The sequence below is a fragment of the Xyrauchen texanus genome, chromosome 48 (assembly GCF_025860055.1).
Source record: "Xyrauchen texanus isolate HMW12.3.18 chromosome 48, RBS_HiC_50CHRs, whole genome shotgun sequence".
NCBI lineage: Eukaryota > Metazoa > Chordata > Actinopteri > Cypriniformes > Catostomidae > Xyrauchen > Xyrauchen texanus.
In genome coordinates, this window is record NC_068323.1 from 3,707,145 (window position 1) to 3,731,475 (window position 24,331).

General features: G+C 34.5%; 2 protein-coding genes across 18 annotated transcripts in view; one reads left to right on the plus strand and one right to left on the minus strand.

Annotated features, from left to right (window-relative positions):
* LOC127639469 (uncharacterized) overlaps window positions 1-24,331 on the plus strand; it is an 808,968-nt gene that overhangs the window by 725,786 nt on the left and 58,851 nt on the right. The window lies entirely within an intron of this gene.
* Window positions 1,212-24,331, minus strand: part of LOC127639741 (uncharacterized) — a 51,201-nt gene continuing 28,081 nt past the window's right edge. Inside the window, exons 7-17 of one of the 17 annotated variants that reach the window (XM_052121927.1) lie at window positions 21,805-22,110; window positions 17,977-18,015; window positions 17,199-17,234; window positions 16,486-16,530; window positions 11,936-11,974; window positions 7,567-7,605; window positions 6,187-6,222; window positions 5,475-5,519; window positions 4,704-4,739; window positions 3,991-4,035; window positions 1,212-2,331 (exon numbers count right to left, since the gene is read on the minus strand). In XM_052121927.1, the coding sequence (XP_051977887.1) occupies window positions 2,195-2,331; window positions 3,991-4,035; window positions 4,704-4,739; window positions 5,475-5,519; window positions 6,187-6,222; window positions 7,567-7,605; window positions 11,936-11,974; window positions 16,486-16,530; window positions 17,199-17,234; window positions 17,977-18,015; window positions 21,805-22,110 (803 nt within the window). In that variant the 3' untranslated portion in view covers window positions 1,212-2,194. Of the gene's footprint in view, window positions 2,332-3,990; window positions 4,036-4,607; window positions 4,740-5,474; window positions 5,520-6,186; window positions 6,223-7,566; window positions 7,606-11,935; window positions 11,975-16,485; window positions 16,531-17,198; window positions 17,235-17,976; window positions 18,016-21,804; window positions 22,111-24,331 lie in introns of all 17 variants that reach the window. The other 16 variants (XR_007969999.1, XM_052121928.1, XM_052121931.1 and 13 more) reach the window with 16 other exon arrangements.

Consider the following 24,331-nt stretch of genomic DNA (forward strand, 5'->3'; position numbering starts at 1 on the left):
GACCAAACCCAGAGAATACTGCCGACATGTTTCAAAAGTAATCAATAAAAATAAATACATTTCCCCTTGGGCTAATGTTAGTGTTCCCATAAATCACATCACAGCTTTTCTTCTACTATTGTGTAATTATTTTTCATTTTAAGGTGCTTTATGTAAGTTTGACCGCAAGCGTTTGAAATGGGTACTGCAGTACTGCAATGTCTCCAAATGAATCTTTTAGTGAACCGATTCAAAAGAGTCGAGTCATTAGGATGAATCACTAGTCAAGGGGTGAATTGTTCGGTTGGTCATTACAAGTACTTCCACACGACTTTACAAACTCAAATAAACACTTCCAGTCGAGTCCAGGATCGTTTCTGCATTTATATGATTCCTCTGGGGCAAATAATTGGGAATTATGGCTTAAATTACCACTTTTATGCTGATGATACTCAGATCTATATCAGCTCTAAGTCCAATATTAATGTTTCCTCTACAAGTCAACAGCATGAGGAAATACAATGTGATGCACCATCATGTTTTAAAACTGAGTTGTTCAAAGACAGAGTTTCTTCTCATCGGCACACCAGCAGATATTCAAAGGGGACAATTTCAATTTGATTATGGATGATAGTCTCGTACTTCCATCTACTCATATTCGTAACCTTGTGTGATTTGTGATGCTCATTTGACATTAGATTCACACATTAAGAGTATCACATTGCCTGATGCTGAAAGGTTTATTCTTGCATTTGTTACTTCTAGCATTGATTATTGTAATTATTTGTTGGTCTATAAATCTATCAAACAGCTACAATATATTCAGAATCCAGCAGCACGTGTTCTCACTTCTACTCCATCACGTCAGCACATCACAGGCGTGATTTATAGTTTGCATTGTCTTCCTGTTCAGTCACGTGTTGATTTAAAACTCTCACTCACACTATTGTGCATGGAACGCCCCTTCTTATATCTGTGACTCAGTTACACTTTACAAGCCTTCTCATTTACTCTTCAGCAGCGTCCTTCTACACTCAAGCTGGCATCTGTTTGTAGTGCTTTGGGTTCTAGAAAAGCACATTATAAATATAATGTATTATTAAAACATCTGTCGGTTTGGAGAAATGTGTAAAATCAAACTGTAAATCACTGTCAGAGTGTTCAAGTACAAACTCTCTCTCTCTCTAATAAAACACACATGAACAAACACTGACACAACATACATACATTGATATATTTTATTTATTTTTTGGTCATAATACAGATTAACATACATGCATATTTGGCAGGATTATCTGAAGCTGAAGTTAAAAGCTTGTATGTATTTCACATCAGAACAGCAGTTAATAAATGGTTTGCACTTATATAGTGCCTTTTTAACCTTAGCGGCATTCAAAACACTTGACACTGTGTCTCATTCACCCATTCACACACCAATGGTGGCAGAGCTGCATGCAAGGTGCTAGCCTGCCATTGGGAGCAACTTGGGGTTCAGTGTCTTGCCCAAGGACACTTCGGCATGTGGGCCGGGAATCGAACCACCAACCCTGTGATTAGTGGCAGAAATATTCAGACCGTATTTAAAACATTAAATTCACAATCTCAGACTTCACAAAAACACTCAATATTACCAGATAAAATTAACAAGTGCACTTATTCAATATAGCAGAAAACTATTAAAGCACATCGCAAAGTCAAATAAAAATACTAAAAGAATATAAACTTGCGGTTTGATAATGTCTTTAATAAAAGCATAATAACTCAATGTGTAAGTCACTGGACATGAGTGTTAAAATGACCTAAAACTAAACATGAACCTGTTAGTGGTGTCAGATTAATAAAAACACAATACTTTGAGGAAAACTGATGTTGTATATGTGGATTATATAATATTAGATATTTAAAGCGTGCAGTCTACACTCATGATATAGAAGAGAGTCAAACGTTATTGTACCTGTATACAATTAAAATGATAAAAAATGTATATCATAGAGCAGGATTTGATTATTAATACGTGTGAATGGCAAAAACAAATTGAAAATAAAGACACTTTTTACACTTTAGTTTCAGAGTTTAACAGCGTATGTTGATCTCTCATTTTACAGGACGAGTTTATCGAGATTCATTAAAATGTGAAATATGTTTTTGTAGATGTGATTTGAATGTTGATGATGTAACAGTGATTTACAGCAGTGATGCTGAGAGTCTCTTTAACTTAAACAGGACTTGTGACCTGTTTCTTATTCACTTCATCAGCAGCGGCATTATTCATCAAACTATCAGACTCATTCGCTCCATCATCAGCCTCGATATTAAAAACATCCAACTTATTCACTCCATCAGCAGGTTGTTCTGGGGGGTAAAAAGAAAGAATAGTTAGTGTGTAATGCTGCAGCTACTCAATGAAGAAGAGTTCAGTAAACATGATGGAAATCACAGAAACATTCAGAATGAACAAAACAGACACAAATCAACGGAGACTTTAGGAAATAAAGTTATTTTAAATGTTAAACTCATTGATCCGTCACTAAAAGACACATCAGATATCTGCTCTCAGACTCTGGATCTCTTTTGCAACTGAATTTGAATGTTGATGATGTAACAGTGATTTACAGCAGTGATGATGAGAGTCTCTTTAACTTAAACAAGACTCGTCCCCTGTTTCTTATTATTCAACAAACCATCACCAAACTCATTCTCTTCATCAACAGACTCGTTATTCAACAAACTATCAGACTCACGTGCTTTGCCATGAGACAGCGTAGAATCGACAGAAAAAAAACCACCAGAATTTTTAGGGTTAGTTGTCATAAATTGTCAAACGTTTGGAGAATGTTAATGTTGTTAATGAAAAACGAGACTAATCTATCTGCAGAGCTGTATTGTGTTGAACTCTTATTCTGATCAAATATTCAAGCTGCTCATTTTATATCCGTGAGCAATAAACATGATAAATGAGCTGATTTTCACTTTTACATGTTTTAAACAAACTGAATTAACACAACATACACAGAACACTGAGAAGGGCAAATAAACTATTAATATAACTAACAGCTTAGACATTTCATTTGACTGTAATGCAAAGCAACATTAAATTAATCTTAATTGTTAAAAGTAGTGATGTCAGCGATGACTGTAAATCATTATTAATCCACTGAATCATCTCTCTGTATTTCAGTATTATCAGCGTTTAAAGTGACAGAATCTCCCATGATTACTGACACTGACTGGAGTGAACACTAATCTACTATAACTAATGAGCAAACATCAGATAATTAATATTCATGAGTCAAACATTTGAGCTTTACAATGTGTCTCAGTTTTCAGATCATTCATTAAACTCATTTAAATATGATAATTACTGCACTGAAAACAACAGGACATTAAACTCATTTAAATACGCTAATTACTGCACTGAAAACATCAGGACATTAAACTCATTTAAATATGATAATTACTGCACTGAAAATATCAGGACGTTAAACTCATTTAAATATGATAATTACTGCACTGAAAACATCAGGACATTAAGCTCATTTAAATATGATAATTACTGCACTGAACACATCAGGACATTAAACTCATTTAAATATGATAATTACTGCACTGAAAACATCAGGACATTAAACTCATTTAAATATGATAATTACTGCACTGAAAACATCAGGACATTAAACTCATTTAAATATGATAATTACTGCACTGAAAACATCAGGACATTAAACTCATTTAAATATGATAATTACTGCACTGAAAACATCAGGACATTAAACTCATTTAAATATGATAATTACTGCACTGAATACATCAGAACATTAAACTCATTTAAATATGATAATTACTGCACTGAACACATCAGGATGTTAAACTCATTTAAATATGATAATTACTGCACTGAAAACTTCAGGACATTAAACTCATTTAAATATGATAATTACTTCTCTGAAAACTTCAGGACAATAAACTCATTTAAATATGATAATTACTGCACTGAAAACTTGAGTTACTCACCAATGTCAGAATCTCCCTCCTTTACCGGGTTTATGATATATTCACCTGTAGAAGAATCAATCACAGTTATTCAGACACTGTCAGTAACATCAGGAAACATTAAACTGAGATTATTATCCCTCATGTCACTTACAGTCTACATTTCATTTTTACAATATTCACAGATATTCAGATGTTGGTGTAAAATCTTAAGTTGATAAAGTCCACAAATCAAACACTGAACATTATAAACTTCTGTTTGTTCACTCGGAGTTTCAGTTTAATGATTCATATAGTATATTTTTCAATATTATAGTATGATTTTATATAAAAGTACTTATATTAGTTTCCTGGCCTTTGTGTGACCCAGGAGAGAGCATATGAGGTAAAATAAAGAATAGTTAGTGTGTAATGCTGCAGCTACTCAATGAAGAAGAGTTCAGTAAACATGATGGAAATCACAGAAACATTCAGAATGAACAAAACAGACACCAATCAACGGAGACTTCAGGAAATAAAGTTATTTTAAATGTTAAACTCATTGATCCGTCACTAAAAGACACATCAGATATCTGCTCTGAGACTCTGGATCTCTTTTGCAACTGAATTTGAATGTTGATGATGTAACAGTGATTTACAGCAGTGATGATGAGAGTCTCTTTAACTTAAAGACTCGTCCCGTTTCTTATTCACTCCATCATCAGCGACATTATTCATCAAACCATCAGACTCACGTGCTTTGCCATGAGGCGTTACTGATCCGGAAGTGTCTGAAAAAAAAACAGAATTTTTAGGGTTAGTTGTAATAAATTGTGAAATGTTTGGAGAATGATAATGTTGTTAATGAAAAACGAGACTAATCTATCTGCAGAGCTGTATTGTGTTGAACTCTTATTCTGATCAAATATTCAAGCTGTTCATTTTATATCCGTGAGCAATAAACATGAGAAATGAGCTGATTTTCACTTTTACATGTTTTAAACAAACTGAATTAACACAACATACACAGAACATTGAGAAGGGCAAATAAACTATTAATATAACTAACAGCTTAGACATTTCATTTGACTGTAATGCAAAGCAACATTAAATTAATCTTAATTGTTAAAAGTAGTGATGTCAGCTGATGACTGTAAATCATTATTAATCCACTGAATCATCTCTGTATTTCAGTATTATCAGCGTTTAAAGTGACAGAATCTCCCATGATTACTGACACTGACTGGAGTGAACACTAATCTACTATAACTAATGAGCAAACATCAGATAATTAATATTCATGAGTCAAACATTTGAGCTTTACAATGCGTCTCAGTTTTCAGATCGTTCTTTCACCCCCGATTACAAGAATTAATCTTATTCAAATTAAGTTTCATTTAACGTAAACTGAGGAAACTTCAGGATATTAAACTCATTTAAATATGATAATTACTGCACTGAAAACATCAGGACATTAAACTCATTTAAATATGATAATTACTGCACTGAAAACTTGAGTTACTCACCAATGTCAGAATCTCCCTCCTTTACCGGGTTTATGATATATTCACCTGTAGAAGAATCAATCACAGTTATTCAGACACTGTCAGTAACATCAGGAAACATTAAACTGAGATTATTATCCCTCATGTCACTTACAGTCTACATTTCATTTTTACAATATTCACAGATATTCAGATGTTGGTGTAAAATCTTAAGTTGATAAAGTCCACAAATCAAACACTGAACATTATAAACTTCTGTTTGTTCACTCGGAGTTTCAGTTTAATGATTCATATAGTATATTTTTCAATATTATAGTATGATTTTATATAAAAGTACTTATATTAGTTTCCTGGCCTTTGTGTGACCCAGGAGAGAGCATATGAGGTAAAATAAAGAATAGTTAGTGTGTAATGCTGCAGCTACTCAATGAAGAAGAGTTCAGTAAACATGATGGAAATCACAGAAACATTCAGAATGAACAAAACAGACACCAATCAACGGAGACTTCAGGAAATAAAGTTATTTTAAATGTTAAACTCATTGATCCGTCACTAAAAGACACATCAGATATCTGCTCTGAGACTCTGGATCTCTTTTGCAACTGAATTTGAATGTTGATGATGTAACAGTGATTTACACAGTGATGCTGAGAGACTCTTTAACTTAAAGACTCGTCCCGTTTCTTATTCACTCCATCATCAGCGACATTATTCATCAAACCATCAGACTCACGTGCTTTGCCATGAGGCGTTACTGATCCGGAAGTGTCTGAAAAAAAAACAGAATTTTTAGGGTTAGTTGTAATAAATTGTGAAATGTTTGGAGAATGATAATGTTGTTAATGAAAACGAGACTAATCTATCTGCAGAGCTGTATTGTGTTGAACTCTTATTCTGATCAAATATTCAAGCTGTTCATTTTATATCCGTGAGCAATAAACATGAGAAATGAGCTGATTTTCACTTTTACATGTTTTAAACAAACTGAATTAACACAACATACACAGAACATTGAGAAGGGCAAATAAACTATTAATATAACTAACAGCTTAGACATTTCATTTGACTGTAATGCAAAGCAACATTAAATTAATCTTAATTGTTAAAAGTAGTGATGTCAGCGATGACTGTAAATCATTATTAATCCACTGAATCATCTCTCTGTATTTCAGTATTATCAGCGTTTAAAGTGACAGAATCTCCCATGATTACTGACACTGACTGGAGTGAACACTAATCTACTATAACTAATGAGCAAACATCAGATAATTAATATTCATGAGTCAAACATTTGAGCTTTACAATGCGTCTCAGTTTTCAGATCGTTCTTTCACCCCCGATTACAAGAATTAATCTTATTCAAATTAAGTTTCATTTAACGTAAACTGAGGAAACTTCAGGATATTAAACTCATTTAAATATGATAATTACTGCACTGAAAACATCAGGACATTAAACTCATTTAAATATGATAATTACTGCACTGAAAACATCAGGACATTAAACTCATTTAAATATGATAATCACTGCACTGAAAACATCAGGACATTAAACTTATTTAAATATGATAATTACTGCACTGAAAACATCAGGACATTAAACTCATTTAAATATGATAATTACTGCACTGAAAACATCAGGACATTAAACTCATTTAAATATGATAATTACTGCACTGAAAACATCAGGACATTAAACTCGTTTAAATATGATAATCACTGCACTGAAAACATCAGGACATTAAACTTATTTAAATATGATAATTACGGCACTGAAAACATCAGGACGTTAAACTCATTTAAATATGATAATTACTGGACATTAAACTCATTTAAATATGATAATCACTGCACTGAAAACATCAGGACATTAAACTTATTTAAATATGATAATTACTGCACTGAAAACATCAGGACGTTAAACTAATTTAAATATGATAATTACTGCACTGAAAACATCAGGACATTAAACTCATTTAAATATGATAATTACGGCACTGAAAACATCAGGACGTTAAACTAATTTAAATATGATAATTACTGCACTGAAAACATCAGGACAATAAACTCATTTAAATATGATAATTACTGCACTGAAAACTTGAGTTACTCACCAGAATCTCCCTCCGTTAACGGGTTTAAGATATATTCATCTGGAGAAGAAACAATCACAGTTATTCAGACACGGTCAGTAACATCATGAAACATTAAACTGAGATTATTATCCCTCATGTCACTTACAGTCTACATTTCATTTCTACAATATTCACAGATATTCAGATGTTGGTGTAAAATCTTAAGTTGATAAAGTCCACAAATCAAACACTGAACATTATAAACTTCTGTTTGTTCACTCAGAGTTTCAGTTTGATTATTCATATAGTATATTTTTCAATATTATAGTATGTTTTTATATAAAAGTACTTATATGAGTTTCCTGGCCTTTGTGTGACCCAGGAGAGAGCATATGAGGTTACTAAAAGTTGATGCTGCAAAAAACACAAAGAGCACCAGCTGTAACAAAATAATGAGGCCAAGGGCCTTGAAACACAGCTGAAGATAAGGAGTAAAAACAACTAGTGGTCAAAGTAATTAAAAAGATAAGTTTCTACTAGTAAAAAGATATCAAAAGGTTCTGTGAGATAATGGTGGCGAATAGTATCCATTGGTTACAAAAATAATGAAGGGGCATAGAAATGAGGTAATGCCAGATAAACTGTATAGAAGAGGAGGTTTTAGACTAAGACAGACAGAATGGACAGCTGACCTTTCTCAAGTTTGTTGGTGACACAATAAACTAACTTTGGCATCTGGAACGTGGGACTCTGAAGAATCTCTCAAAGATTTTCCAAGACATTCACACATAAAATCACAAAAACTGAATTCAAGCAACTGTAATGAAATATCTGCTGGAGTAATTGATCAAATGATCTCGATAAACAATGTGAACATGATGCAAGTGACTAGAGTCATTTCTATATTTTATACCTTTTCTTATTGATATTATACAAGCTGGTCACATTTATGTTCACATTCCTGTAACCAGCTATAAGACATCATCACTGCACATGTTATCCTTGTATTCCTTTGTTTATGCATGTACATTTATAATTGTTATTTGTTCAGTTAGCCGCATACACAGGATGTTGCCGACATCTGTATGTGCGTACTGTGCTGAGCATGATATTTACGAGCGCTTTTGCTCAGAATGAATGCATGAATCTTGTATTTTCCAACCGCAGCTTTCACACTTCAATTGGTCATAACAGTGTGACTTGACACCCTGAATTACGACCTCAACTTGTACAGAACTCGTTGTGCCTAAGAGAGGAGTTGTCTGGTACATTGTGTATTGGTTGGGTATAAAACCCTTAATTGATCTTTGATTGTCAGACTAACACCTCAACTCTCTCGCTCTTCACACCTGATCTCCAACTGTGAGGCCTCATCTTATTATCTGTACTTTAACTTCTTTCTTTTAAAACTTAGTTCATTAGATAAAGACATTGTACTTTTATTAGGTTAATTCCAGGACTTAGTCCTTGATATATCCTTAAGATATATGTACTTAACATTTCTTTTATAATCAATAATACAGTTTTCTGTATTATTACATTTATTCTCATTATTTTATACTTTTATTAATTTCTGTAAAATAAAATTGTTATTCCTTCTAAAAATCATCTGATTTATTGAAGTCATTTTCCATCTGCTGGATCTCACTGCATATGAACAGTAATCATGATCAAGTCACGATGCGGACTTGCACGATTCTGAATCAATTCACAAACTCAAGCATCGATTTTATGAATGTTTATTGCTAACGTAATGTTGACGGAACGCAAAAGATGGACCTCGTAAGTGTGCAACCATACACAGTCTTTTGGCATGCACTTAACACAGATGGCTCAGCAGGAAATTCGACCGGCACCCTCGGGATTAAAAGCAAGTGTATGGCAGCACTTTGGATTCTATGAAGATGAAGGGAAACGTGAGTTGGACAAGAGCCACACTGTATGCAAGTTGTGTCAAACTAAAATAAAATATTTTGGAAACACGACAAACATGAAAAACAATATTACATGTTTCCAACCAGAGGAAGAAAATAAACTGCCGGTTGTAGCTGCGAACAAGACGACAATCAAGCAAGCGATGTCAAAGCTTCCTCCCAGCTCCGAAAAGGCTAATCGATGTGATTGAGTCGCTAAAGAAAGCAACAAGGAGAGTGCTAACCTGTGATGCGTGGACATCCATTGCCACAGAATCGTATGTGATGGTAACTGCACATTTTATCACGGATGAGTGGCAGATAGTGTCACATGTGCTCCAAACAAGAGCAGCCCATGAGAGCCACACGGGTGCAAATATGGCTGAGCTGTTAAAGAATGTAGCAGAGGAATGGAAGATCACTATGAAAGATTTAGTTTTAGTAACAGATAACGCATCAAACATGATCGTCGCTGCAGAACTGGGCCAATTCCTGCATGTGAAATGCTTTGCACACACGCTAAACTTGGCCTCTCAGCGAGCGCTGAAGTTGCCCACTGTGTCAAGGCTACTAGGGAGGGTGAGACGTATTACCACGTTTTTTCACCGCAGCACCACGGCAAAACAGCAGCTTGAAGAGAAGCAGGTGCACTTGGTCTGCCGAAACACAAGCTGAAACAGACGTGAGCGCCAGGTGGAACAGTGCATACGAGATGGTTGACAGGTTTCTGGAGCAACAGCCTGTAGTCTGCGCTGCCTTACTGTCTCCTCAGGTAAGGAGAAGAGAGTCTGACATCTGTACTCTCAGTGAAGCAGATATCTCAAATGCAGAGGATTTTATCAAGGCTCTGAAGCCAATGACAGTTGCAACTACTCTCCTGTCAGAGGAGAGCAGCCCCTCCATCTCTTTGATTGCTCCTTTGCAAGCTCAGCTCATCCACAACACAAAGGACAGTATTGGAGATTCATCATTTGTCCAGGACATAAAGCAGGCCATCAATGGGGACCTCAGCAAGAGATACTCTAGCGAGCAAGAGAGAAGCATCTTTTCACAGCCTCTACTCTGGACCCGTGATTTAAGGGCATGCCTTTTCTTTCTGAGGAGGAGAGAGTGGAGACGTATGGAAGTGTGCTTGCTGAGGCGGCATCAATAGGAGGTAATTCTGCCATTTACTTAATTTAAAATGTCAGTCTGGGCATAAGACATTTCATTTTTAACTTATCCAATTGATTAAATAACAAATATTCCATAATAATACAATGTTTTTTTATATTGAATAGAACAGGAAAATGTGTATTAATTTTATTAAAATGTTTGGATTGAATATACGGACACTGATAATTTTTTTTTAAAGCCTTTGTGTTTATCTGTTTTTCTCATTGTGTTTAACTACAGCAAGAGGTGAGGGTAGAAGAGGAAAACCCAGAGCACAACACCCCGACCAGTGAGGAGGAGCAACACCAAAGCCCTGCTTCCAAAAGAAGGTCGTCATCATCTCTGCTAGAGAACCTGTTGGGGCAGACTTTTACTGATAGTCCAGCAGCAGCCCATGTCTGCCTATGCCAGAGCTGAGGAGGAAGTGGCCAAGTACCGTAGTGCTCCATCACTCCCTCTATCCGAGGACCCTCTCAGATGGTGGAGTAAGAATCAGGAGATGTTTCCTCAGTCAACAGTTTGACTCCCCTCTGCTTTTTATTGTGGTATAAAGCAAAATGTTTGTTTTTTTTATCTGAGGGATTCTTTTATGTTCAGGATTTAGTTTAAAGTCAGAAACTTTAGACTCTTATTTATCATCGTATAAGTGCAATTTATATTATTTCTTTAATTTAAGTGCAATTTACAAGTTGTTCAGAATATGCCACAAGCATCATTTTTGTATGAGAGCTGCTAGTACAGAAAGTTTATATGATTTTTGGCTCAGAAAAATGTTTATTTTTTTGTCTGATTTGACTTGCCACATTGCTTCCATTGTTGTATTAATAAAAGTTATTGGAAGTAAATTAATTATGAATCATTACAAATATTTTGCTTTAAAAGTACAAAGCAGTCAGTGAGAAAAAAATTCTGTATTGAAAAAAAGATGCATCAAGATGCATCGATAATCGTTTTATAATCGAATTGCAGCTGTCTGAATCGCAATCGAATCGTAAGGTGTCTAGAGATTCCCACCACTAATAATTACTGCACTTAAAACATCAGGACATTAAACTAATTTAAATATGATAATTACTGCACTTAAAACATCAGGACATTAAACTAATTTAAATATGATAATTACTGCACTTAAAACATCAGGACATTAAACTAATTTAAATATGATAATTACTGCACTGAAAACATCAGGACATTAAACTCATTTAAATATGATAATTACTGCACTGAAAACATCAGGACAATAAACTCATTTAAATATGATAATTACTGCACTGAACACATCAGGACAATAAACTCATTTAAATATGATAATTACTGCACTGAAAACTTGAGTTACTCACCAGAATCTTCCTCCGTTAACGGGTTTAAGATATATTCATCTGGAGAAGAAACAATCACAGTTATTCAGACACGGTCAGTAACATCATGAAACATTAAACTGAGATTATTATCCCTCATGTCACTTAAAGTCTACATTTCATTTCTACAATATTCACAGATATTCAGATGTTGGTGTAAAATCTTAAGTTGATAAAGTCCACAAATCAAACACTGAACATTATAAACTTCTGTTTGTTCACTCAGAGTTTCAGTTTGATTATTCATATAGTATATTTTTCAATATTATAGTATGTTTTTATATAAAAGTACTTATATGAGTTTCCTGGCCTTTGTGTGACCCAGGAGAGAGCATATGAGGTTACTAAAAGTTGATGCTGCAAAAAACACAAAGAGCACCAGCTGTAACAAAATAATGAGGCCAAGGACCTTGAAACACAGCTGAAGATAAGGAGTAAAAACAACTAGTGGTCAAAGTAATTAAAAAGATAAGTTTCTACTAGTAAAAAGATATCAAAAGGTTCTGTGAGATAATGGTGGCGAATAGTATCCATTGGTTACAAAAATAATGAAGGGGCATAGAAATGAGGTAATGCCAGATAAACTGTATAGAAGAGGAGGTTTTAGACTAAGACAGACAGAATGGACAGCTGACCGGTCTCAAGTTTGTTGGTTACACAATAAACTAACTTTGGCATCTGGAACGTGGGACTCTGAAGAATCTCTCAAAGATTTTCCAAGACATTCACACATAAAATCACAAAAACTGAATTCAAGCAACTGTAATGAAATATCTGCTGGAGTAATTGATCAAATGATCTCGATAAACAATGTGAACATGATGCAAGTGACGAGTCATTTCTATATTTGATACCTTTTCTTATTGATATTATACAAGCTGGTCACATTTATGTTCACATTCCTGTAACCAGCTATAAGACATCATCACTGCATGTTATCCTTGTATTCATTTGTTTATTCATGTACATTTATAATTGTTATTTGTTCAGTCAGCCGCATACACAGGATGTTGCCGACATCTGTATGTGCGTACTGTGCTGAGCATGATATTTACGAGCGCTTTTGCTCAGAATGCATGAATCTTGTATTTTCCAACCGCAGCTTTCACACTTCAATTGGTCATAACAGTGTGACCGGACACCCTGAATTACAACCTCAACTTGTACAGAACTCGTTGTGCCTAAGAGAGGAGTTGTCTGGTACATTGTGTATTGGTTGGGTATAAAACCCTTAATTGATCTTTGATTGTCAGACTAACACCTCAACTCTCTCGCTCTTCACACCTGATCTCCAACTGTGAGGCCTCATCTTATTATCCGTACTTTGACTTCTTTCTTTTAAAACTTAGTTCATTAGATAAAGACATTGTACTTTTATTAGGTTAATTCCAGAACTTAGTCCTTGATATATCCTTAAGATATATGTACTTAACATTTCTTTTATAATCAATAATACAGTTTTCTGTATTATTACATTTATTCTCATTATTTTATACTTTTATTAATTTCTGTAAAATAAAATTGTTATTCCTTCTAAAAATCATCTGATTTATTGAAGTCATTTTCCATCTGCTGGATCTCACTGCATATGAACAGTAATCATGATCAAGTCACGATCGCGGACTTGCACGATTCTGAATCAATTCACAAACTCAAGCATCGATTTTATGAATGTTTATTGCTAACGTAATGTTGACGGACATAAAAGATGGACCTCGTAAGTGTGCAACCACACACAGTCTTTTGGCATGCACTTAACACAGATGGCTCAGCAGGAAATTCGACCGGCAACCTCGGGATTAAAAGCAAGTGTATGGCAGCACTTTGGATTCTATGAAGATGAAGGAAGCGTGAGTTGGACAAGAGCCACACTGTATGCAAGTTGTGTCAAACTAAAATAAAATATTTTGTAAACACGACAAACATGAAAAACCATATTACACGTTTCCAACCAGAGGAAGAAAATAAACTGCCAGTTGTAGCTGCGAACCAGGCGACAATCGAGCAAGCGATGTCAAAGCTTCCACCCAGCTCGAAAAGGCTAATCGATGCAACTGAGTAAGCTAAAGAAAGCAACAAGGATAGCGCTAACCTGTGATGCGTGGACATCCATTGCCACAGAATGGTATGTGATGGTAACTGCACATTTTATCACGGATGAGTGGCAGATAGTGTCACATGTGCTCGAACAAGAGCAGCCCATAGAGAGCCACACGGGTGCAAATATGGCTGAGCTGTTAAAGAATGTAGCAGAAGAATGGAAGATCACTCTGAAAGATTTCGTTTTAGTAACTGATAACGCATCAAACATGATCGGGCTGCAGAACTGGGCCAATTCCTGCATGTGAAATGCTTTGCACACACGCTAAACTTGGCCTCTCAGCGAGCTGAAGTTGCCCACTGTGTCAAGGCTACTAGGGAGGGTGAGGCGTATTACCACGTTTTTCACCGCAGCACCACGGCAAAACAGCAGCTTGAAGAGAAGCAGGTGCACTTGGTCTGCCGAAACACAAGCTGAAACAGGCGTGAGCACCAGGTGGAACAGTGCATACGAGATGGTTGACAGGTTTCTGGAGCAACAGCCTGTAGTCTCGCGCTGCCTTACTGTCTCCTCAGGTAAGGAGAAGAGAGTCTGACACCTGTACTCTCAGTGAAGCAGATATCTCAAATGCAGAGGATTTTATCAAGGCTCTGAAGCCAATGACAGTTGCAACTACTCTCCTGTCAGAGGAGAGCAGCCCCTCCATCTCTTTGATTGCTCCTTTGCAAGCTCAGCTCATCCACAACACAAAGGACAGTATTGGAGATTCATCATTTGTCCAGGACATAAAGCAGGCCATCAATGGGGACCTCAGCAAGAGATACTCTAGCGAGCAAGAGAGAAGCACTCTTTTCACAGCCTCTACTCTGGACCCGTGATTTAAGGGCATGCCTTTTCTTTCTGAGGAGGAGAGAGTGGAGACGTATGGAAGTGTGCTTGCTGAGGCGGCATCAATAGGAGGTAATTCTGCCATTTACTTAATTTAAAATGTCAGTCTGGGCATAAGACATTTCATTTTTTAACTTATCCAATTGATTAAATAACAAATATTCCATAATAATACAATGTTTTTTTATATTGAATAGAACAGGAAAATGTGTATTAATTTTATTAAAATGTTTGGATTGAATATACGGACACTGATAATTTTTTTTTAAAGCCTTTGTGTTTATCTGTTTTTCTCATTGTGTTTAACTACAGCAAGAGGTGAGGGTAGAAGAGGAAAACCCAGAGCACAACACCCGACCAGTGAGGAGGAGCAACACCAAAGCCCTGCTTCCAAAAGAAGGTCAGTCATCATCTCTGCTAGAGAACCTGTTAGGGCAGACTTTTACTGATAGTCCAGCAGCAGCCCATGTCTGCCTATGCCAGAGCTGAGGAGGAAGTGGCCAAGTACCGTAGTGCTCCATCACTCCCTCTATCCGAGGACCCTCTCAGATGGTGGAGTAAGAATCAGGAGATGTTTCCTCAGTCAACAGTTTGACTCCCCTCTGCTTTTTATTGTGGTATAAAGCAAAATGTTTGTTTTTTTTTATCTGAGGGATTCTTTTATGTTCAGGATTTAGTTTAAAGTCAGAAACTTTAGACTCTTATTTATCATCGTATAAGTGCAATTTATATTATATCTTTAATTTAAGTGCAATTTACAAGTTGTTCAGAATATGCCACAAGCATCATTTTTTGTATGAGAGCTGCTAGTACAGAAAGTTTATATGATTTTTGGCTCAGAAAAATGTTTATTTTTTGTCTGATTTGACTTGCCACATTGCTTCCATTGTTGTATTAATAAAAGTTATTGGAAGTAAATTAATTATGAATCATTACAAATATTTTGCTTTAAAAGTACAAAGCAGTCAGTGAGAAAAAATTCTGTATTGAAAAAAGATGCATCAAGATGCATCGATAATCGTTTTATAATCGAATTGCAGCTGTCTGAATCGCAATCGAATCGTAAGGTGTCTAGAGATTCCCACCACTAATAATTACTGCACTTAAAACATCAGGACATTAAACTAATTTAAATATGATAATTACTGCACTTAAAACATCAGGACATTAAACTAATTTAAATATGATAATTACTGCACTTAAAACATCAGGACATTAAACTAATTTAAATATGATAATTACTGCACTGAAAACATCAGGACATTAAACTCATTTAAATATGATAATTACTGCACTGAACACATCAGGACAATAAACTCATTTAAATATGATAATTACTGCACTGAACACATCAGGATGTTAAACTCATTTAAATATGATAATTACTGCACTGAAAACATCAGGACATTAAACTCATTTAAATATGATAATTACTGCACTGAAAACATCAGGACATTAAACTCATTTAAATATGATAATTACTGCACTGAAAACATCAGGACAATAAACTCATTTAAATACGATAATTACTGCACTGAAAACATCAGGACATTAAACTCATTTAAATATGATAATTACTGCACTGAAAACTTGAGTTACTCACCAATGACAGAATCTCCCTCCTTTACCGGGTTTAAGATATATTCACCTGTAGAAGAATCAATCACAGTTATTCAGACACGGTCAGTAACATCATGAAACATTAAACTGAGATTATTATCCCTCATGTCACTTAAAGTCTACATTTCATTTCTACAATATTCACAGATATTCAGATGTTGGTGTAAAATCTTAAGTTGATAAAGTCCACAAATCAAACACTGAACATTATAAACTTCTGTTTGTTCACTCGGAGTTTCAGTTTAATGATTCATATAGTATATTTTTCAATATTATAGTATGATTTTATATAAAAGTACTTATATTAGTTTCCTGGCCTTTGTGTGACCCAGGAGAGAGCATATGAGGTAAAATAAAGAATAGTTAGTGTGTAATGCTGCAGCTCCTCAATGACGAAGAGTTCAGTAAACATGATGGAAATCACAGAAACATTCAGAATGAACAAAACAGACACAAATCAACGGAGACTTCAGGAAATAAAGTTATTTTAAATGTTAAACTCATTGATCCGTCACTAAAAGACACATCAGATATCTGCTCTCAGACTCTGGATCTCTTTTGCAACTGAATTTGAATGTTGATGATGTAACAGTGATTTACAGCAGTGATGCTGAGAGACTCTTTAACTTAAAGACTCGTCCCGTTTCTTATTCACTCCATCATCAGCGACATTATTCATCAAACCATCAGACTCACGTGCTTTGCCATGAGGCGTTACTGATCCGGAAGTGTCTGAAAAAAAAAACAGAATTTTTAGGGTTAGTTGTAATAAATTGTGAAATGTTTGGAGAATGTTAATGTTGTTAATGAAAAACGAGACTAATCTATCTGCAGAGCTGTATTGTGTTGAACTCTTATTCTGATCAAATATTCAAGCTGCTCATTTTATATCCGTGAGCAATAAACATGAGAAATGAGCTGATTTTCACTTTTACATGTTTTAAACAAACTGAATTAACACAACATACACAGAACATTGAGAAGGGCAAATAAACTATTAATATAACTAACAGCTTAGACATTTAATTTGACTGTAATGCAAAGCAACATTAAATGAATCTTAATTGTTAAAAGTAGTGATGTCAGCGATGACTGTAAATCATTATTAATCCACTGAATCATCTCTCTGTATTTCAGTATTATCAGCGTTTAAAGTGACAGAATCTCCCATGATTACTGACACTGACTGCAGTGAACACTAATCTACTATAACTAATGAGCAAATATTACATCAGATAATTAATATTCATGAGTCAAACATTTGAGCTTTACAATGTGTCTCAGTTTTCAGATCGTTCTTTCACCCCCGATTACAAGAATTAATCTTATTCAAATTAAGTTTCATTTAACGTAAACTGAGGAAACTTCAGGATATTAAACTCATTTAAATATGATAATTACTGCACTGAACACATCAGGACAATAAACTCATTTAAATATGATAATTACTGCACTGAAAACTTGAGTTACTCACCAGAATCTCCCTCCGTTAACGGGTTTAAGATATATTCATCTGGAGAAGAAACAATCACAGTTATTCAGACACGGTCAGTAACATCATGAAACATTAAACTGAGATTATTATCCCTCATGTCACTTACAGTCTACATTTCATTTCTACAATATTCACAGATATTCAGATGTTGGTGTAAAATCTTAAGTTGATAAAGTCCACAAATCAAACACTGAACATTATAAACTTCTGTTTGTTCACTCAGAGTTTCAGTTTGATTATTCATATAGTATATTTTTCAATATTATAGTATGTTTTTATATAAAAGTACTTATATGAGTTTCCTGGCCTTTGTGTGACCCAGGAGAGAGCATATGAGGTTACTAAAAGTTGATGCTGCAAAAAACACAAAGAGCACCAGCTGTAACAAAATAATGAGGCCAAGGACCTTGAAACACAGCTGAAGATAAGGAGTAAAAACAACTAGTGGTCAAAGTAATTAAAAAGATAAGTTTCTACTAGTAAAAAGATATCAAAAGGTTCTGTGAGATAATGGTGGCGAATAGTATCCATTGGAAAATAAAATAATGAAGGGGCATAGAAATGAGGTAATGCCAGATAAACTGTATAGAAGAGGAGGTTTTAGACTAAGACAGACAGAATGGACAGCTGACCGGTCTCAAGTTTGTTGGTGACACAATAAACTAACTTTGGCATCTGGAACGTGGGACTCTGAAGAATCTCTCAAAGATTTTCCAAGACATTCACACATAAAATCACAAAAACTGAATTCAAGCAACTGTAATGAAATATCTGCTGGAGTAATTGATCAAATGATCTCGATAAACAATGTGAACATGATGCAAGTGACGAGTCATTTCTATATTTGATACCTTTTCTTATTGATATTATACAAGCTGGTCACATTTATGTTCACATTCCTGTAACCAGCTATAAGACATCATCACTGCATGTTATCCTTGTATTCATTTGTTTATTCATGTACATTTATAATTGTTATTTGTTCAGTCAGCCGCATACACAGGATGTTGCCGACATCTGTATGTGCGTACTGTGCTGAGCATGATATTTACGAGCGCTTTTGCTCAGAATGCATGAATCTTGTATTTTCCAACCGCAGCTTTCACACTTCAATTGGTCATAACAGTGTGACCGGACACCCTGAATTACGACCTCAACTTGTACAGAACTCGTTGTGCCTAAGAGAGGAGTTGTCTGGTACATTGTGTATTGGTTGGGTATAAAACCCTTAATTGATCTTTGATTGTCAGATTAACACCTCAACTCTCTCGCTCTTCACACCTGATCTCCAACTGTGAGGCCTCATCTTATTATCTGTACTTTAACTTCTTTCTTTTAAAACTTAGTTCATTAGATAAAGACATTGTACTTTTATTAGGTTAATTCCAGGACTTAGTCCTTGATATATCCTTAAGATATATGTACTTAACATTTCTTTTATAATCAATAATACAGTTTTCTGTATTATTACATTTATTCTCATTATACTTTTATTAATTTCTGTAAAATAAAATTGTTATTCCTTCTAAAAATCATCTGATTTATTGAAGTCATTTTCCATCTGCTGGATCTCACTGCATATGAACAGTAATCATGATCAAGTCACGATGCGGACTTGCACGATTCTGAATCAATTCACAAACTCAAGCATCGATTTTATGAATGTTTATTGCTAACGTAATGTTGACGGAACGCAAAAGATGGACCTCGTAAGTGTGCAACCACAGACAGTCTTTTGGCATGCACCTAACACAGATGGCTCAGCAGGAAATTCGACCGGCAACCTCGGGATTAAAAGCAAGTGTATGGAAGCACTTTGGATTCTATGAAGATGAAGGGAAACGTGAGTTGGACAAGAGCCACACTGTATGCAAGTTGTGTCAAACTAAAATAAAATATTTTGTAAACACGACAAACATGAAAAACCATATTACACGTTTCCAACCAGAGGAAGAAAATAAACTGCCAGTTGTAGCTGCGAACCAGACGACAATCGAGCAAGCGATGTCAAAGCTTCCACCCAGCTCCGAAAAGGCTAATCGATGCAACTGAGTCGCTAAAGAAAGCAACAAGGATAGCGCTAACCTGTGATGCGTGGACATCCATTGCCACAGAATCGTATGTGATGGTAACTGCACATTTTATCACGGATGAGTGGCAGATAGTGTCACATGTGCTCCGAACAAGAGCAGCCCATGAGAGCCACACGGGTGCAAATATGGCTGAGCTGTTAAAGAATGTAGCAGAAGAATGGAAGATCACTACGAAAGATTTCGTTTTAGTAACTGATAACGCATCAAACATGATCGGCGCTGCAGAACTGGGCAAATTCCTGCATGTGAAATGCTTTGCACACACGCTAAACTTGGCCTCTCAGCGAGCTGAAGTTGCCCACTGTGTCAAGGCTACTAGGGAGGGTGAGACGTATTACCACGTTTTTTCACCGCAGCACCACGGCAAAACAGCAGCTTGAAGAGAAGCAGGTGCACTTGGTCTGCCGAAACACAAGCTGAAACAGACGTGAGCACCAGGTGGAACAGTGCATACGAGATGGTTGACAGGTTTCTGGAGCAACAGCCTGTAGTCTGCGCTGCCTTACTGTCTCCTCAGGTAAGGAGAAGAGAGTCTGACATCTGTACTCTCAGTGAAGCAGATATCTCAAATGCAGAGGATTTTATCAAGGCTCTGAAGCCAATGACAGTTGCAACTACTCTCCTGTCAGAGGAGAGCAGCCCCTCCATCTCTTTGATTGGTCCTTTGCAAGCTCAGCTCATCCACAACACAAAGGACAGTATTGGAGATTCATCATTTGTCCAGGACATAAAGCAGGCCATCAATGGGGACCTCAGCAAGAGATACTCTAGCGAGCAAGAGAGAAGCACTCTTTTCACAGCCTCTACTCTGGACCCGTGATTTAAGGGCATGCCTTTTCTTTCTGAGGAGGAGAGAGAGGAGACGTATGGAAGTGTGCTTGCTGAGGCGGCATCAATAGAGGTAATTCTGCCATTTACTTAATTTAAAATGTCAGTCTGGGCATAAGACATTTCATTTTTTAACTTATCCAATTGATTAAATAACAAATATTCCATAATAATACAATGTTTTTTATATTGAATAGAACAGGAAAATGTGTATTCATTTTATTAAAATGTTTGGATTGAATATACAGACACTGATTACATTTTTTAAAGTACCGTAGTGCTCCATCACTCCCTCTATCCGAGGACCCTCTCAGATGGTGGAGTAAGAATCAGGAGGTGTTTCCTCAGTCAACATTTTGACTCCCCTCTGCTTTTTATTGTGGTATAAAACAAAATGTTTTTGTTTTTTTATCTGAGGGACTCTTTTATGTTCAGGATTTAAAGTCAGAAGCTTTAGACTCTTATTTATCATTGTATAAGTGCAATTTATATTATTTCTTTAATTTAAGTGCAATTTACAAGTTGTTCAGAATATGCCACAAGCATCATTTTTGTATGAGAGCTGCTAGTACAGAAAGATTTATATGATTTTTGGCTAAGAAAATGTTTATTTTTTTGTCTGATTTGACTTGCCACATTGCTTCCATTTGTTGTATTAATAAAAGTTATTGGAAGTAAATTCATTATGAATCATTACAAATATTTTGCTTTAAAAGTACAAAGCAGTCAGTGAGAAAAAATTCTGTATCGAAAAAAATATGCATCAAGATGCATCGATAATCGTTTTATCATCGAATCGCAGCTGTCTGAATCGTAATCAAATCGAATCATGAGGTGCTAGAGATTCCCACTAATAATTACTGCACTAAAAACTTGAGTTACTCACCATAGAAACAAACATTGAATTTCTGGTGTACATTTGCTCTGCTGCTGATGATCTTCAGTTCATAAACTCCACCTTGATCCATTGTGATGTCTGTGATGGTGAGAGATCCAGTCTGTTGATTCACATTCAATTTTCCTCCGAAATCCTCATGAGCATCCTGACGTAATGAGATCGTTTTGTCCTTTTGTTTTTTCTCAGCTATGACAGTGTCTGCAAATTTCCACACTACTTGAGCATCTTTCTGTATTTCACTGAATAGATCGACAGATTCTCCCTCCTTTACTCTCTTTAAGATCACTTCATCACCTGTAGAAGAAACAATCACAGTTATTCAGACACTGTCAGTAACATCAGGAAACATTAAACTGAGATTATTATCCCTCATGTCACTTACAGTCTACATTTCATTTCTACAATATTCACAGATATTCAGATGTTGGTGTAAAATCTTAAGTTGATAGTCAGTAAATCAAACACTGAACATTATAAACTTCTGTTTGTTCACTCGGAGTTTCAGTTTGATGATTCACACATAAAATCACAAATACTGAATTTAAACAACTGTAATGAAATATCTGCTGGAGTAATTGATCAAATCATCTCGATAAACAATCTGAACAGTAATCATGTTTAATTAATGAACAGTAATCATGTTTAATAAATGATCAGTAATCATGTTTAATAAATGAACAGTAATCGTGTTTAATTAATGAACAGTAATCATGTTTAATTAATGAACAGTAATCATGTTTAATAAATGATCAGTAATCATGTTTAATAAATGATCAGTAATCATGTTTAATAAATGAACAGTAATCATGTTTAATTAATGAACAGTAATCATGTTTAATTAATGAACAGTAATCATGTTTAATAAATGATCAGTAATCGTGTTTAATTAATGATCAGTAATCGTGTTTAATTAATGATCAGTAATCGTGTTTAATTAATGATCAGTAATCGTGTTTAATTAATGATCAGTAATCGTGTTTAATAAATGAACAGTAATCGTGTTTAATTAATGATCAGTAATCGTGTTTAATTAATGAACAATAATCATGTTTAATTAATGAACAGTAATCATGTTTAATAAATGATCAGTAATCGTGTTTAATAAATGATCAGTAATCGTGTTTAATTAATGATCAGTAATCGTGTTTAATTAATGATCAGTAATCGTGTTTAATAAATGATCAGTAATCGTGTTTAATAAATGATCAGTAATCGTGTTTAATAAATGATCAGTAATCGTGTTTAATAAATGATCAGTAATCCTGTTTAATTAATGATCAGTAATCGTGTTTAATAAATGATCAGTAATCGTGTTTAATTAATGAACAGTAATCGTGTTTAATAAATGATCAGTAATCGTGTTTAATAAATGATCAGTAATCGTGTTTAATAAATGATCAGTAATCGTGTTTAATTAATGATCAGTAATCGTGTTTAATTAATGATCAGTAATCGTGTTTAATAAATGATCAGTAATCATGTTTAATAAATGATCAGTAATCGTGTTTAATTAATGAACAGTAATCGTGTTTAATTAATGAACAGTAATCATGTTTAATTAATGATCAGTAATCATGTTTAATAAATGATCAGTAATCATGTTTAATTAATGAACAGTAATCGTGTTTAATTAATGAACAGTAATCGTGTTTAATTAATGAACAGTAATCATGTTTAATTAATGAACAGTAATCATGTTTAATTAATGATCAGTAATCATGTTTAATAAATGATCAGTAATCATGTTTAATTAATGAACAGTAATCGTGTTTAATTAATGAACAGTAATCATGTTTAATTAATGATCAGTAATCATGTTTAATAAATGATCAGTAATCATGTTTAATAAATGATCAGTAATCATGTTTAATTAATGATCAGTAATCATGTTTAATTAACGATCAGTAATCATGTTTAATAAATGATCAGTAATCATGTTTAATTAATGAACAGTAATCATGTTTAATTAATGAACAGTAATCCTGTTTAATAAATGAACAGTAATCATGTTTAATTAATGATCAGTAATCATGTTTAATAAATGATCAGTAATCATGTTTAATTAATGATCAGTAATCATGTTTAATTAATGATCAGTAATCATGTTTAATTAATGATCAGTAATCATGTTTAATTAATGAACAGTAATCATGTTTAATTAATGATCAGTAATCATGTTTAATAAATGATCAGTAATCATGTTTAATAAATGATCAGTAATCATGTTTAATTAATGATCAGTAATCATGTTTAATTAATGATCAGTAATCATGTTTAATTAATGATCAGTAATCATGTTTAATTAATGATCAGTAATCATGTTTAATAAATGATCAGTAATCATGTTTAATTAATGAACAGTAATCGTGTTTAATTAATGATCAGTAATCATGTTTAATTAATGATCAGTAATCATGTTTAATTAATGAACAGTAATCATGTTTAATAAATGAACAGTAATCGTGTTTAATTAATGAACAGTAATCGTGTTTAATTAATGAACAGTAATCATGTT